General features: G+C 33.0%; 2 protein-coding genes, 1 long non-coding RNA gene and 1 other non-coding gene across 4 annotated transcripts; 1 reads left to right on the plus strand and 3 right to left on the minus strand.

Moving 5' to 3' along the window:
* Positions 1-2,191: 2,191 nt before the first annotated feature.
* On the minus strand, positions 2,192-4,006 carry LOC126716670 (peroxidase 5-like). Its single transcript, XM_050417600.1, has 2 exons — positions 3,660-4,006; positions 2,192-3,162 (listed from the first exon to the last, which is right to left on the minus strand). Exons 1-2 carry the CDS (start codon positions 3,873-3,875, stop codon positions 2,395-2,397), a joined length of 984 nt encoding a protein of 327 aa, XP_050273557.1. The 5' UTR covers positions 3,876-4,006; the 3' UTR covers positions 2,192-2,394.
* A 5,643-nt stretch (positions 4,007-9,649) lies between these two features.
* LOC126716685 (uncharacterized) lies at positions 9,650-11,920 on the minus strand. Its single transcript, XR_007652221.1, has 2 exons — positions 11,534-11,920; positions 9,650-9,911 (listed from the first exon to the last, which is right to left on the minus strand). It is a non-coding gene; the product is annotated as an uncharacterized LOC126716685 (long non-coding RNA).
* Positions 11,921-12,256: 336 nt separating this feature from the next.
* LOC126716657 (peroxidase 5-like) lies at positions 12,257-14,503 on the minus strand. The gene is made up of 2 exons (XM_050417587.1): positions 14,104-14,503; positions 12,257-13,214 (listed from the first exon to the last, which is right to left on the minus strand). Exons 1-2 carry the CDS (start codon positions 14,320-14,322, stop codon positions 12,438-12,440), a joined length of 996 nt encoding a protein of 331 aa, XP_050273544.1. The 5' UTR covers positions 14,323-14,503; the 3' UTR covers positions 12,257-12,437.
* TRNAI-UAU (transfer RNA isoleucine (anticodon UAU)) lies at positions 13,658-13,734 on the plus strand. The gene has a single exon. It is a non-coding gene; the product is annotated as a tRNA-Ile (tRNA).
* Positions 14,504-16,291: the final 1,788 nt, after the last annotated feature.

The raw sequence follows: 16,291 nt of genomic DNA on the forward strand, positions 1-16,291 counted from the left end.
GAGTCTTTTAGAAGTATAGACATTTTGTTGTTAGTAAGCAAGTTTTATCCGAAAGACTTCATAGATCAAGATATGACACTTTTAGAGGCAAAAGTTGATCATTATAAGCACAATGTAGTTCAACATCCGGACTTCAAGAAGCCATCAAGTATTTCTAAGTTATGCCAATGGTTGGTAAAAACCCAAAAATCATTATTTTACCCATATATTTATAGATTGATTACACTTGTGATTACTCTTCAAATTTCTACTGCAACTACAGAGCGAGCATTTTCAACCATGAATATTATCAAGAATAGGCTTCGCAACAAGATGGAAGATGATTTTCTAATGGACTCTTTGATTCTGTACATTGAGAAGGAGATTGCTGCAAAATTTGGTACAGAATCAATCATAGACGACTTTCAAGACTTAAAAGACCGTTGATTCCATTTTGATAAATGTGTTGAAATGTTTAAAAACCACTTATTTTATATGTTATACTTTGTCGACATTTTTATAATATCAACTGTTTAAGAAACACTTATTTTATATGTAGTATTTTGTTGAATATGAAATAGGTGTTAGTTTTTATTTTCATAAAAAAATTTGTTTTAAGCTTTGGCCCGCCAGGTTTGAATCCTAGTTCTATCCCTGATTATTATAATAATAAGAAAAAATCTATATATAGACAGTACACATCCTCAATATACTTGGATGTCAACTTGTGATTAGCAATTAGCACATAACTAGTTTACTTTTTCACCAATTGTCAACAGTAGACCTATGTGTAAGTAATAAATTCAATTACAAGTTAATATTTAAGTGTGTTGTAAAATTAGATGTGAATTTGGCTGTCTATAGATAGATTGTGATAATAATATTGTTAATTGAATAATATGGTGGTTTCAAGGGTGTTACAATGTTCTTTTTTGTGTCACTTTGCTAGAGCTATATGGTATGGTTCTGCTCAAGGGCTGAGAACTCATTTGATATACACAACAGATATAGCTAACTGGATGCAGTCACAAATTGAAAAGTGTAATATAAAAAGTCAAGGGGATTTAGAGATATTGACTGAACAAGGAGCGATTCTTTGGACAATTTGGAAGACAAGAAATAGAGCTATTTTTGAGAGACTAGAGCCAGACATCCATCAAGCTTTGCATACAGTCCAAAGATTAAAGAGTGAATGGATGCAAGCAATGACTCCACAAGAGCAACACTTCTACAACCCACAAGAGAAAAGAGATTATATAAATTTCTCAAGCTGTAAGGGATGGCAGATTTTAATTATCATAGGAAACAAAAACCGTTGCGGCAATACAAATTGGGATGGAGGAGCCTTTGTGATTAAAAATCACTTAGGACAGTCCGTCAAGAAGGAATGTTTTTCATGGCATACGAGGAATAAGAAGACCAGCAATCTTTTAACCATTCGCGAAGCGCTCTATACTGCTTGGAAGGAAGGATATAGAAAAGCCATCTTACTTGTTAACTCAAAAAATTTAGCGGATGAGCTGGCAACCATAAATACAGACAACAAGGAAGCAGAGATTCTCCTAGAAGATATCCGAACCCAAAAGAGAATGTTTCAAAGTCTACAAATCAAAGTTGCTCCTGAACCCATATTCAAGGAAGTCCAGCAATTGGCGAAGATGGCAACCCAGTTTTTTACATACACTCTTTGATTTTCCATTGTTACCAAAAAAAAAAAATGTTCTTTTTTGTGTAGGTACAATAAATGACATTGTACAGACTGTACAGTACTAGGCCTAGATCCAAGATTTCAACGAAATGACATTGAGCTCTCCCAAATCCCAACCCATCGATTCAGTATACTTGTTATACTCAAATCCTACTTTTTGTAATGCTAACACAGTCACAATGGGCTACTTGGATGATTACATTTAAGTCTCGCTAGAAGTAATCCTATGGCCATAAGTATGTAGGCACAAGCTTGAGCTTTCTCATTAGCGACAAAATCGCAACCTGCTTGGCAAGGGTTTTGCACAAATTAAGCTCCTATTTTTGTGGAGCTTGGAAGAGGTAATGATAAACAATCTTACTCTAAATTAATTTGAGAGTTTAATTTCTGTACTTGAATTTGTGATTTGTTGCTTTTTATAGAACACACCATCACACCAAGATTCGACCTAATCATCATTTTGGTACACTTTTTAAATAAAAAAAAGTTGTAAAACAATGAACAAAATTTTAGAGTTCCACACATGAATGCTATGCACATTTTGTAACATCCAACGAATACAAGTTTATCCAATTAATTTCTCAACAAAATTTGTTCAAAAACTTACAAAAGAAAGAATTTACATTTGAATCAACATTGACTAATGAATCAATGTAAAAAAATAATACAAAATAATTTCAATAGTCATACCAATAAACCTGTAATATCTAGTTCACAAATCTACAATCTTTCCTGATCTCACCTTGACTTCCTGTAAGCAAATCAATGTAACCCATTTTCACCATAGCTGCTGCAAACTTATTAGCCCATGTTTCACCATGCCTTGCATTATTTCTGACAATTCCAACTGTAGAAGGGCTGCTCAAAAGAGATTGATCAGATGTCAATAAGCCATGGTGTTTCTTCAAATTTGTATAATACTTATTGTCAAGCCTATGTGGTGTAAGTACATCAAGTGGTACTGTTGGATCATCATTGCCACCATTTTGTGGACACTTGGTCTTTAGGTCTCTAGCAAATATGGGATCCATTGAAGGGTCTTGTGGATTTGTTTCATTGAAAGTGTATAATCGCTTTGAGAAAGACGAACAATGTGACCTTCCTATGGAATGTGCACCAGAAAGTGTCACCATTTCATCAAGACTAAGTCCTTTTTGCGCAAATCTTTGTTCGAGTTCCTGAGCATTGAAGGTAGGTGGTGGAAGGTTTAGAATAGGCTCGTTTTCACGTGAAATTCTTCCATCACGGCGTCCTGATGGAACTTTGTAATTTATGCCTCCAACTTTGTAAGCACTGTCACGAGCAGCAAATGCAATAATGTCTGCACATGAGACTGTTTGTGGGCATTGAGCTTCAAGTGCAGCCTTTGCCTCAAATATCACTTCAAAACCTCTTAAGCTTGGATTGTTGACTGGACTATCTCTCTCGGCTAGATTTCCAGGGGTTGAATCAACTAGGATAGAAGCATCACAACCCTGGCATAGATAAGAACAAAACATGATTCAGCTCTAACAACTTGGTAATTAAGTAACTTTCAAAGCATTCTTCTAGTGGCAAAAAAAGGAGGGTCTACAAATTTAGGTACATGAGTACATCTATACGCGATGATCAACTAGGTTCAATCCCCACCTCTCACTTTGGTTTTCTCTTCTTCCAAGTTATATGGTTTTGTATTAATTATTAAGGTGATTCCATCTGTCATTTTAGAAAAATAAAAATAAAATAAAGATTCTATTAAATATAACATGATTAATGGGTCTTAAAAGTGACTTTGAAAAATGCATAAGAAGCTTAACAATATATATATATATATATATATATATTAATGGGTCTTTAAAATGACTTTGAAAGTTCTCTTTTTCGATGAATAATTTCTTTTAAACATGCAAGAGAAGCTTAAGAAAAATGGCAAATTAACAGATTCTATAGAACATATAACAGAGTTAATTGGTGTTGCAAAGAGCTGACATACCCTGACAAAACAATCATGGAAATGCATTCTGATGATGCCAGCTGCTAGGCCAGGGTTCCTTGACACTGCTTTGTTTACAGTGTTTCTCACAATGGTCTCTGCAGAAGGACAAGTTGATTGATAGTAACCCACTTTGAGTGATGGCATTGCCGATGACACTGACACCATTATAGACATAGTAACAAAGAAAGCCAAGTAAATTTCGATGGTTGGCATAGTTACTCTACAACCCAAATAACCCAATACTGTAAAGAATTAATGAATGAATAAGAGACGAGCAAAGAAAGAACTTAGATGACAGTTGAAAGAAGAATATTATAAGCAAGTTGGAGATGGAGATAAAGGTTGATGTTAACCAAGTATATATAGGCAAGAAGATATATAGTAAAGATGAGTGTGGCAGTTTTACTTTGTAAACAAAAACGTGTATAGCTGCATAGAAGAAAAGCTTGAAGCTGTCTATGTTTGAGGGCTTCCATGGTAACTAAGAGGAAACAGTCTACTTTGGCTCACTTCAACAGTTGCTTATTTTACAAGATTTTCCATCCTATTAGCCTATCAGGTTTTGGAGTGGGTGGTCAAGCATGTATCTTCTTTGACTTTTATGGATGTCAAACTGGCAATGGCCAGATAAAATAACCTACATACTCTTCAAACATACAAATTATGCAGACTAGGTCAGTGAGCGTAATTTTCATCTTATTGGGGTTCTTGTTTAACCATGATATAAATAAAATACAACAGATTCAATCGTACAATAGTAGAATTTATATTTTATAGTATTTCTTTTCTTTTCTTTTTCTTTTTTAAATATAAATTTCAAATAGACTAAAGAAAGGAAAAATAATAATAATTTTTTTCTTGTCCCATAATATATATATATATAAATAAAGGGTTTAGTGTTTGACAACCATCATAATCATATATTAAAGATTAACTTGATTAGGAAGGAAAAATCATTAATTGCCAGCGGGAACAACCAGGAAAGCGCGTGGTTAAGCAATAAGCATGGCAAGCTAGCTAGGTCTCTCACCTTGACCAAGTAGCTAGCATTTCTGCATTAATGGGAACCCATTTTAGATGAAAATTCAGTTTAGCATGTCATCCAAATGGAAAAAGTCGTGGACCATGTGCATATATAATGACTAATGACTAATGACTAGCTGTAAAATTACAACTAATTTCTTAGTTCAACCACTTGGTGTAACCGTGTTTCTTGCATCTTTCTTCATAATTTTTTTTTTTTTTTCAAAGACAATTATGCATTGGATCATAGTACAATCCAAAAGAAATTTGTACATTGAAAGCTCGAAAATGTGTTAAAACACAAGAGCTGTTTAGACCCCCAAATTAAAGTTACGGCTCAATAGATTTTACTCTAACTTATACTAAGTGCGGAATAGAGTAAATGCGAGCGAATAAACAAATAAACTACTTTAACCCACATTCAATATAACACATCAGTAATATGAAAGCTAAAAGGGTAGGGAAGAAGAATGCAAATTCAAGATAAATCGCTAATGTGTTATCAAAGAGGAAACCGAAGTACTTAGTGTAAAACCTCTTCGCCGCCCTCCAAGCGGTAATCGATCCACTAGCCAATTAGTTGAGATACATGGGTTAGCAAGAGACCTTCCAAGCCTAATCTACCCAATGTATCTAAGCCCTCCAAGCTCCTACTCCAATAAGGTTTCTCAAAACCGTGTCTTGTCTAGCTTTCCAGATCCCACAATACACCCGATTGCTTCTGCCAAGCCTCACCGACTTCTTTTGGCAAATCCCCCAAGCTTCCCAAGCTCCAAAACACTCTACACTCTGAAAATGTGTGGGTTGTGTTTAGGTACAAATCTCCTCTTAAGGTATGTCAATGGGAGAGGGAAGGAGAAGAGGTTACAATGATTTCTCATTAAGAATGAGTAGCTCTCTCTCTCTAAAAGATGGGTGTGTGTGTGTTGTACAAAACCTATCTAGGGGTTTTCTCTCTGAATGGACTCCTTTACATTTGTGGGTAATGAGAGTATATATAGTATAGGTGAAGGATAAGAAAGTCATACTTAAAAATCCTCCAAGCAGAGAGTCTTACGAGTATCTCGCGGGAAGGCCTTACCCACGAAATATTTACGAAATTGATAGTCTGGCACGACTCTTCAACTTCCAGTCATGTGCTTCTCACATGCCCTTTTTGCGGGAACCCTTCTCGCGAGCTAGTCGCGAAATGCACTAATCTTCAATTTATGCTCGATTCTTCACCAACTTAATACTAAACCCAATACAATAAAATCTCACAAAATACAAGGAACAAAATTAAAGCAATTACAACACTTTTTGTCATGAAATAAAGCCAACATAAAACATAGTTGTAAATCACAACTTTACATACACAATGGACCAAATAGGCCAAAATTGACCAAATTGGCCCAAATAGACCGAAATAGACCAAAGTAGATCAAATAGGTAAAAATGGACTAAAGTAGACCAAAGTGGACTGAAATAGATCGAATAGACCTAAGGGGACCAAATTGTTCTCTCTAAAAATTAAACAATTTTTAAAAGTAATTTCTATCTCCCTATTTTTACAAATATATAATTTTATTAATTTTTGTGTTTTTGATTGATATAATTCCTTTTTGAAGTGATTCATATTCTTATAACTATTGTTATTATACATTACTTCTATATTTTTCTAATTTATTTTGGTACAACTAAAATTCTTAAATTTTAAATCTATTATTCAAATTTCTCATTTACTTAAGGAGATTATCATTATAATCAAAATTTATCTTATAATTACAATTAATATAACTCAAATAATTCATATTACTCTCAACCTAAACTTTTCTTTTCTCATTTTTAAGTAAGTGTACCAAAATTGGTTGAATGGACCAAAGTTGACTGAATCAAATGGAAGTGGACCAATATGGACCAAATTGGACTGGAGTGGACCAAATGGACATATGGACCGAATAGAACAAAATAGACCAAATAAACCGAAATGAACCAAATAAATGAAAATGGACTGAATTGGAACAAAGTGGATTGAAGTGGACCAAATGGACGGAATAGACCTAAAGGGACAGAATTGTTCTCCCAAAAAATTAAACAATTTTTAATAGCAATTTCTATCTCTCTATTTTACAAATATATAATTTTTTTAAATTTTTTTTATTGATATTATTCCTTTTATAACTTACATTTATATTATATTTTCTATGTTAATCAAATATTTTCTTTTTTTTATATTAATTTAAAATTTTGGAATTAATTTTTTCTTCAATATTTTATCTTAATTTTACTCCCCCTAACCAAAATCCTGGCTCCACCACCAAAAGAAAAAGCGATGAACAGTTACCATACATTTTAGACAAATCTATATCTTATAAAATAACATATTTGGTTAGAGATTCAACTATAAAACCAGTTGAATTGATTGTTCATAATCAAAAAATGACTATAGCCTAAGCGCATTGTGTTCTGTGTTGTATATCTATGTATGGTGTTTATATTACGTGATTATCACTGATAACAAGAAAGTATCTCATGAGACTATTTCATACAAGATTTTTTCCACTTCTAACAGGTATTTGAAGGATATTTCGGTCATGTTAATCAACTCTATTAGTTATATTAAAAATTAAAAAATAAAACAGAGTTGTATTGTAGTCATTATTCTTGATTAATGAAAATCACTTAGCTTTTTTTGCTAATGTCATTTGGACATATTAAAAGTATAAATAAATAATTAAATAAATTAAATACTGGGTCTATGGCCTTAAAATCGGGTTAGAAAAGTCCCTTTGATAGCCTTGAATGGGGATTAATTCTAGGTGCTAATTGTCTTTAAATTTTCTAGCCACCTTAAAAAGTTAATTATGAGTTATATATATAACTTCACCCGCAATCTCAAGTTGAGAGAAAGCTTAACCTCAAATTACTTACTTAAAACTTAAAATTATACCATGTAAAATGATAATTTTTTTTCAAACTTAAATCATTATCTTTTGGGCAATTTTCATTTTAACTAAACTATCTTTGCATTGGCGAAAATCAATACCAGTTAGGTTTCATCTACTACATTGTTGGCACCGGCAACCCATTGGCATTGCCCAATAGGTTCAGTTACTTGAGCTAAAACTATTATTTCACTAGTCGCAGACCCGCGCGTTGCGCGTGATAATTTTTTGATTTATTATTATTATTATTATTTTTTATGATTGTGTTATTATTTTGAATAATTTTCAATGTATTACTACTTAAGCCCTCTCAATAGTTGGGCTCCGATATTGAATTTTAAATTCAAATAATTTTGAATAATTTTCAATGTATTACTACTTAAGTCCTACCAACCATCATTTAACCGTCATTATAGCAAAAAATCATTTCAAATAACTGGTGGATAATATGAACACCCTACCAAAAGAGAATATAAAAATTATTTTAGCACAAAAAAAGATAATATAATCTCAATTTTATAATAGTCATTTCATTAATTGAGAGTTGGACATACTTTACGAAACAATCTAGCTGTTGAACTTGAAATTCAACAGATAATCCGTAATCAACTGATAGAAAATATGAACAACCTACACAACCAAATGAAAATATAAAAAATATTTTAGCATAGCCTTTTCATTTTATAGCTGTTGAACTTGCAATTTAATAGATATTCCATAATCAACTGGTAGAAAATATGAACAACCTACACAACCAAATATAAATATAAAGAATATTTTAGCAAAGCCTTTTCATTTTATTTATAATTAAAAGTTAGAAATACTTGAAAAAACAATCCAATGTCAAAACATGTAAATTAATAGGTAACTTGTGAGCAACTGGTAAGTAAAATAGTAATCAAAACGGTGACAGGTGTCCACATCATTGAACACCAAGACCCTTTTTTTTTTTTTCTTTTTTTAATCTTTTGATAAATGAACACAAACACTCACATGAAAATACACACTCAAACACTAAAAAAATATATAATATTTTATGTCATCTATCTATAATGTCTTCCTGCTTGGTAAGTAAGTTCACACAAGTATCATGAAGACCATTTTTCTAAGACTATTTGGAGATTCCTGTCTTTATGCAGTTCCGTTAAAAATTAAAATATCACAAGGTAAGACCAACCCAAAAACTTAAACTATAATAGTTTTTTAGACCAACCTCATTCTTTTTAATCTCCCTCCTTTTTTGCTTTTAATCTACCTTTGTTTTTACTCTTTCACTTTGTGTTAAAACCTTCCACTACCAAGCATGTGAATTTCTGTCAAAAATTCATTAAATAACTTATTGTTCCACAATTGATTTTCCAACTGCTATAATTGCAGTTAACACCTTCCTTTTGAATGAGATCAATAGACAAAAGACCCAAAACAATAGCAGTTTTATTTTTTTGTACTTCGAAATGTATTATGTATACAACCATGTTTTGAAGCTTGGCCTTTGGTAGCAATTATTTCACAGAATGGACCTCATAAGAAGACTAAATTACTGAACTTTTTTGAAAATCAACTAAATTATTGAACTTAATGATGTATATAAGGCTACATCTAGGAAATAATTAATTAACCATGTTCTAAGGCATCAAGATGGTTGCTGAAAAATGTTGTAGACACTAATCTCAATGTTGATTTCTTTTTCCTTAGCTCATCGTGCTTAAATAGTAGTGACATGACATAAGAGGCATAGATTTTAAAAAAAGTATGCAGTTAATTAAAACTTCTCAATTTGAGGAAAATATTTCATCAACTTCAAAAATTCTTGAAAAAAATGTTCACTGAGTGATTTCATGATAACACATCTTCGTCTTTTTACACATATATCTCTACATCCTCATCAACTTCAATATGGAAATTTTCACACCTCAGCATAATCACCTAAATGTACAACTTGCCCTCAATATGAAATATTTAAATAGTAATAAATAAAAAACAATGACAAACAAACAGAAAATAGTGTCAAGGTTTTCTTGTGAGAGAGAGAGAGAGAGAGAGAGAGAGATTGAAACAGATATTATATAAATCACAATCTAGTCTTGGATTTTGACATGATTTTTTATTTGAACCCTTATGTGTTACAGTGGCTAAAAATATTAACTCCATGAATCTTCAACAAAATATTTGTTTACAATCACAAACAAATCAAAGTAACCCCACATAGTTATGAAAATTTCACCTTCAGAGCATTGGGGTCTCAAAGGTCAAAAAAATTGATTGTATCATCCTTAAGAGGTCCACAACACCACTTGCCTCTCTGAAAATACAAAACGCATATATCAAGTTTCATATGCTTTTAACTATGGCATCTATGAAATCAAGAACAGAGGACATTCTGTTGACGACAAATTAACACAAACCTTTGACTTTGATTAAAATTTTGGATGACAATTTTCTATTAAATTGAATAGAGTCAAACTAATCACATATAATGAATTAAACAATTGTGCATAAGCTATATATCACGTGGCTAGATTTAGAAGATTCATCCTAAGTGACACTTCCAGTGTCATTGTCATTGTTAACTTAAATTATCGAGTGGCTAGAAGATGCATTAGAAACATGTACTGCACTTTCTGTCAAACATTTTATTAGATATTTTGCATTCAAATAGGCTTCATAACAAAATTCTTATACATGGGTAGGAGCTGTTAGTTAACAATTCAACCATGGACAACCAAAAGATTCATCCTAAGTGACACTTCCAGTGTCATTGTCATTGTTAACTTAAATTATCGAGTGGTTAGAAGATGCATTAGAAACATGTACTGCACTTTCTGTCAAACATTTTATTAGATATTTTGCATTCAAATAGGCTTCATAACAAAATTCTTATACATGGGTAGGAGCTGTTAGTTAACAATTCAACCATGGATACCTTTAGTTAATTTTTTGTGAACACATGGAAGAAGAACAATTGAATGTGAAACCACATGACAAATCCAATTGAAACTTCTGGTTTTGTTGCTGATGCCACTACTAATGATTATGGTTCTGATATTATGATGGTTTTATTGTTATAAAATGCTCTAAAATTTGCATGAAATAAAATAGATTTGCGATGAAATCCTCCACTCTATTTAGCATTCTAGCTATCCAAAACAATTCCATTAAAATTTTATGAATAGGAATAAAATGGATAGTCCGTCAATTAATCCAATTCAAAACACACGCTAAATTATAAACCAATCCCAAATCTAATCTTATTATCAATTATCATGGCTAGTTTAGCACTTAGCAAACTTTATTTTATTTTTATTTTTTATCCTTTAGGTAGCATTCAAATTTGGCTTGATAGTCCTACAATACACCTACCATTTTTACTAAAAAATACATTACAATTTTCCAGAAAGCAAAACATAAAGAACATTACAGCATTGCATCCCTTCCTCATTCTGATTGTGCGAGGTCTTTCATTGATCAAAACAAAGATAACATAGTCTTCATCCCATACCCACAATTATGATAGGGGGAAATGCCACAACAAATAATTGTATGATCACATATTAATTCAACTTTTGGTTGTTCTTTCCCTTTTGAAATCATCCTATAATGACCAAGGCAATTAAAATAATAAACTCTAATTCAAGCATATTATAGCAACAGATACAATTTCAAAGACATAAGATTAAAATTCACTTTGTTAGAGAAAAAACATACAGGCAGCAAGCCACTACTACCAATCCATATAAATCAAAAGACAAACTACTGGCAGTATTTCTGTAGCTTCTGTCAGACAGTGCACCAATTAAAAACCACAGCCACCATAACAATCATCCACACCATTCCACGAAAGAGGCAGTAACAAAATGCAAAAAGGGAAACCAAAAACATCAAGCAAAATAATGGAGCACAAAAACAACTGGGGTTTAGAGATACCTAACTAAATCAGCCAGGTTCCGTAAGTATTTATATATTGTGAGGAGAGGAAGACAGCAAGGAAAGAACTCAGATAAGCGGACGTTACTGTGAAATCGTAGAGTAGGAAGGTGGGGAGATTTTCAGACTCTTTGGTTGTCCTTGAAACCGTTACTGTGAAACCATAGAGCTGAAGCGTATCACACTGTGCTTCTCACACACAACCCTTCAAGGTTCCACGGTTTCAAATCTTTCTTTTAAGTTGAAAAGGCCTTGGGCTGGGCTTTATGGTGGAAGTAAATAGATAGAGAGTGGGCTGGGATTTATTATACATATAATACTGGGATTTATTATTCTGAAACTTGTAAAAATTGTTTTAAAATTGTAGGTAAAAAAAAATTAAAAAAAAAAAAAAAGGATTGGGATGACATGGCCGCTGACGTGGCTCAACGTGAGCGCAGCGACATTAAACGCTACGCTTCAGCTTTTAGTAATATATTGATTAGAACAGGACTTGTTTTGCTGAAGGGAGAGTCAATGAGATAAGGCATATTGCTGTCTCAATCATACTGTAAAGACAAACTAGTTGTGCATATTGCTTCAAAAGTTTTCAAATTGGACTATTGAACATCATTTAGAGTATAAACACCAAAATTTCACCAACCATGGTTTTAAAGCAACAAATCTGAGGCGTTTTTAAAGACACAAATAAGAGATTCACATTACATGCTACGTTGCAAGCCCTTTTGGAAATCATCAAGTATATTCTTTCATATATATATTTTTTGAAAGAATTATCTTCTTACAAAAACAAGAAACTTTGACAAAGTAAATTTACAGTTGAATCAACAATGAAACAATGAAAAAAATGAACATTAGAGTACAGACATTTCCCCACCCTGCACGCCAAAGTACATAAAATAATCTAATTGACAACCCTGCAATTCTTCCTGACCTCACCCTGCCTTCCTGTGAGAACATCAATGGAACCCATTTTCACCATAGCTGCTGCAAACTTGTTAGCCCAAGCTGCATCATTTCTTGCATGGTACCTCACAATCCCCACCGTTGCGGGGCTGCTCAAAAGAGTTTGATCGGAGGTCAACAAGCCATGGTGATTCATCAAATCTTTGTAGTACTTATTATCAAGTTTGTTCGGTGTAAGAACATCCAGTGGCACTGTAGGATCACCACCATTTCCAGAACTTAATTGTTGGGGACACTTAGCTTTCAAGTCTCTAGCAAATTTGGGGTCCATTGAAGGGTCTTGTGGATGTGTTGCATTGAAAGTGTATAGCCGTTTTGAGAAAGAAGAACAATGTGACACGCCTATAGAATGTGCCCCAGAAAGTGTCACCATTTCATCAAGACTAAAGCCTTTTCGTCCAAAGTTTTCTTCGAGCTGATTGGCATCAAAGAAAGGCGGGGGAAGGTTTTGGGTAGGCTCATCTTCATGTGACACCCAGCCATCACGACGACCTGATGGCACTTTGTAGTTTATGTCTCCAACTTTGTATGCACTGTCACGAGCAGCAAATGCAATAATGTCTGCACATGAGACAGTTTGGGGGCATTGAGCTTCTAGTTCAGCCTTTGCCTCATCGATCACTTCAAAGCCTCGCAAACTAGGATTGTTGGCTATATTTTCCTTCTCTGCTGGGTTTCCAGGAGTTGAATCAAGTAAAACAGAGGCATCACAACCCTGAAACATATAGCATGAAAATTATGATTAAGTCCAATCGATGACAGTGAGGGAATTATTTTCTTCTTGTTTTAGGAGAATTTATTTTCATTAGCTTACTGGATTTAAGAACTATGTTGGATAAAAGAACAATACACCTTAAAAAAAATAATACTTCAAAAAGTTGTACCAAAAAAAAAAAAAAAAAAAAAGAAGAAGAAGAAGAAGAAAGAAAGTCAATCTAGTTTAGTTTGTCTAGAAAAATCCTGATAGACATTTAAAATGAAGCTAAAAAAATCTGCGTTTTGTGTCAGTTTAATTTGTCTAGATTGAAATATAGTCATTAACACCCACCAATTACAATAAAACCATTATCCACCATTCAAAAAGAATGACATTAATGTGTATTAGTATCAAATTGGAAAAGTGGCACAGATAATATCATGAAATGTTTTTCATGCAACGGTCCCGTAGCTCAGTTGGTTAGAGCGTTGGTCTTATGAGCCGAAGGTCGCGGTTTCTTCAAGCCCCGCCGGGACCAATATTCCAATGATTTTGTTGGTGTCAATGTCAATACTAGCCAAAAAAGTTAATAAATTTGAAGTCATCAAGTTTTTGATACACATGTCATATCTATAGATGTTAATAATGTGATATTTTATGAAATTTTTTTGCTTTCAAGCCCAAAAAAGTAAATAAATTTGGAACAAATAAGCTTTTGATGGACATGGTATTTCTATATGTTGTTTGTATTGTGATATTCTAAGATAAGGTTTTGCTTTTAGTACATACAAAAGTCATCATGCTAATTAAGGATGTTATAGATGCTTTTTCTGGAGAGAGAACGGTGTATTTGATTTTATAAAATACTAAAAATAGAGTGGAAAATGAGGGTGAGAAGAAGCTATACCCTAACAAAACAGTCATGGAAATGCATTCTGATTAGGCCAGCAGCTATGCCAGGATTCCTTGACACAGCTTTGTTCACAGCTTTTCTCACAATTGCTTCTGCAGAAGGACAACTTGTCTTATAAAAGCCCACTTTGAGTGATGCTGATGAGACAGAAGCCATAGTAGATATACTAATTAGAAAGAAAACCAAGCACAAGTGTAGTGTTGCCATCTTCATTGTGCAACCCAAAAGGCCTTAATTTGTGTGAGGCAAAAAAAGAGTAAGGAACAATATATGAGGTAGTTAAGAACGAAGCAAGAATTGGATTGTGTGCTCCAAAGAAAGACAAAGTGAGAAGAAGATAGTGAAATGAGGTGATTGAGTTTTGAGATGAAGGGAATGGTTGATGTTAAGTTCATATTTATAGGTAAAAGGAAAGAAGAAGATTATGCCCGCTGCTTTTACTTTTTCTATACCGAAACGTACGTGTGTTAATTACTTAACAGTTGCAGCAAGCAAAGAAGTGAAGCTTTAAGCTGTCTAAGTTTGAACAGTTCCATATACAGTGGTACACTCCCTTCGCCTCCTTGCTTGGTTTGACTTCTCATTTTGCAGGCCTGGTTCAGAACAGTACTGGTTTTATTTTTTATTTTTATTTTTTTTCTGACTTTCAAAGATGTCAAGTGGCAATGAAGAATGAAGATTTGGTCATGACTGAAAATCTCCATGACAAATTCTCATATTGGATCATGAAATGAATTTTATATTACTTTTTTTTTTATTACATTTTTTTAGGGGTATACTTTGACAGTTCAGTTCTTGCATCAGCGTTTTATATTACATTTTAAATGAATATATTGAAGAAGTCTATTTGCATGTAGTAGGATATGAATTGAAGTATCCGATTCAGCAGGGAAAACATATGATGTAATCAAGCTAGCTTTATAATTTTTAAAAGGGAAAATCTAATCAACACTTTTTTTTTTCTCTTTATTCAATTTTAAAGAAGGAAAATGGATTCTAAATTCTAACACAAAGATACGTCATAAACTCTGCTCTAAAAATTGATTCAATTTTTACACAACTTTTAAGTAGTCGTGGTGGTAAAAATGTGGTAAGTCCATATAAAAGTAAATGTTCACCACTCCATCAAATTGTGACAAAAATTACTAATTTTGAACCCTTAAAATCTCCGTAAGAAACACCAAAAAAATACTAATTTTGAACTACAAGCCTCTTACCTTTTAAAATATTACTTTAGTTCAAGTCCTTAGACAACCACCTTAAAGGGGTAATGGATAAAGTAATTAATTAACAAAAAGACAATTAAATATGATAAGTATGATTGAAGACCAAACAGACAAGTTTGACCAAGTCATGCATTGTAGCTACTTGTTCAATCTCCATGTATCAAATCCCACAGAAATATGACCTTCCAAGAAATTCAATCGATTAAAAAACTACTTGTTCATGAAATGCCTTCAACAACTAGCTGCTTAAACTGTAAAATAAGGCACTGGACAAAAAAATCAGTAACGCGTTTGCTTTGTTAATTGTATCTTGTATAACATCAGCACCATAATAGTGATACTATTCTCTCCCTTGGCCTCCCTCCTTGATTTGAATTCTAATCTAAATGTTTTCTTAACTTGTGCATGAGGTTTAGAAATTTGTTTTCTTTTTCACTTTCAAAGATGTCAACTGGCAATGATGATCATGCCTGTAAAAGCTACTTGAGAAATTCTCATCTAGGGTCGCCCAGAGAACAAAAAACAAATAAATAAATTAATGTCTTCATTCTGAAAAAAGAAAGGTTTTGTCGTCTATAAAATGAGTTCCTTGCTAATTTTTAAATAAAAAACTGAGAGGATACAAGCTTGAGAGGTCTCAAAGGCATTAGGATCCTCACAACACTTCCTCTAATGATTTAGTTATAACCCAAACTAAATCCCATCAAGATCTTAAGATAGCATTAGGCAGTAGGTGTCGAATAATTGTTCGTAAATCAAACTCAGTTGATCCTTGAAATCTTGGAAGTAGCTCGTGGAAGGTATTTAGAATAGAAGAGTCCAAGCGGCCTAAAGCCGATTATGTGGTCATCTCAGTAAGTCATTTTTAGATGAGAATTCAGTTTTGAATGTCATCCAAAAGGAAAAAAGTCACTTCTTTGCCGGATTCTTCTAAAATAAATAACAAGTTCTTTGCC

Source organism: Quercus robur, chromosome 3, assembly GCF_932294415.1.
Source record: "Quercus robur chromosome 3, dhQueRobu3.1, whole genome shotgun sequence".
In the NCBI taxonomy this organism is placed as follows: domain Eukaryota; kingdom Viridiplantae; phylum Streptophyta; class Magnoliopsida; order Fagales; family Fagaceae; genus Quercus; species Quercus robur.

Bases quoted from the DNA above. Each gene is read 5' to 3' on its own strand.
- LOC126716657 (XM_050417587.1), bottom strand. From the start codon at position 14,322: ATGAAGATGGCAACACTACACTTGTGCTTGGTTTTCTTTCTAATTAGT. The intron at 13,215-14,103 runs GTATAGCTTCTT...TATATGTTTCAG, and splicing joins TCCATGACTGTTTTGTTAGG to GGTTGTGATGCCTCTGTTTT.
- LOC126716670 (XM_050417600.1), bottom strand. From the start codon at position 3,875: ATGCCAACCATCGAAATTTACTTGGCTTTCTTTGTTACTATGTCTATA. The intron at 3,163-3,659 runs GTATGTCAGCTC...TATCTATGCCAG, and splicing joins TCCATGATTGTTTTGTCAGG to GGTTGTGATGCTTCTATCCT.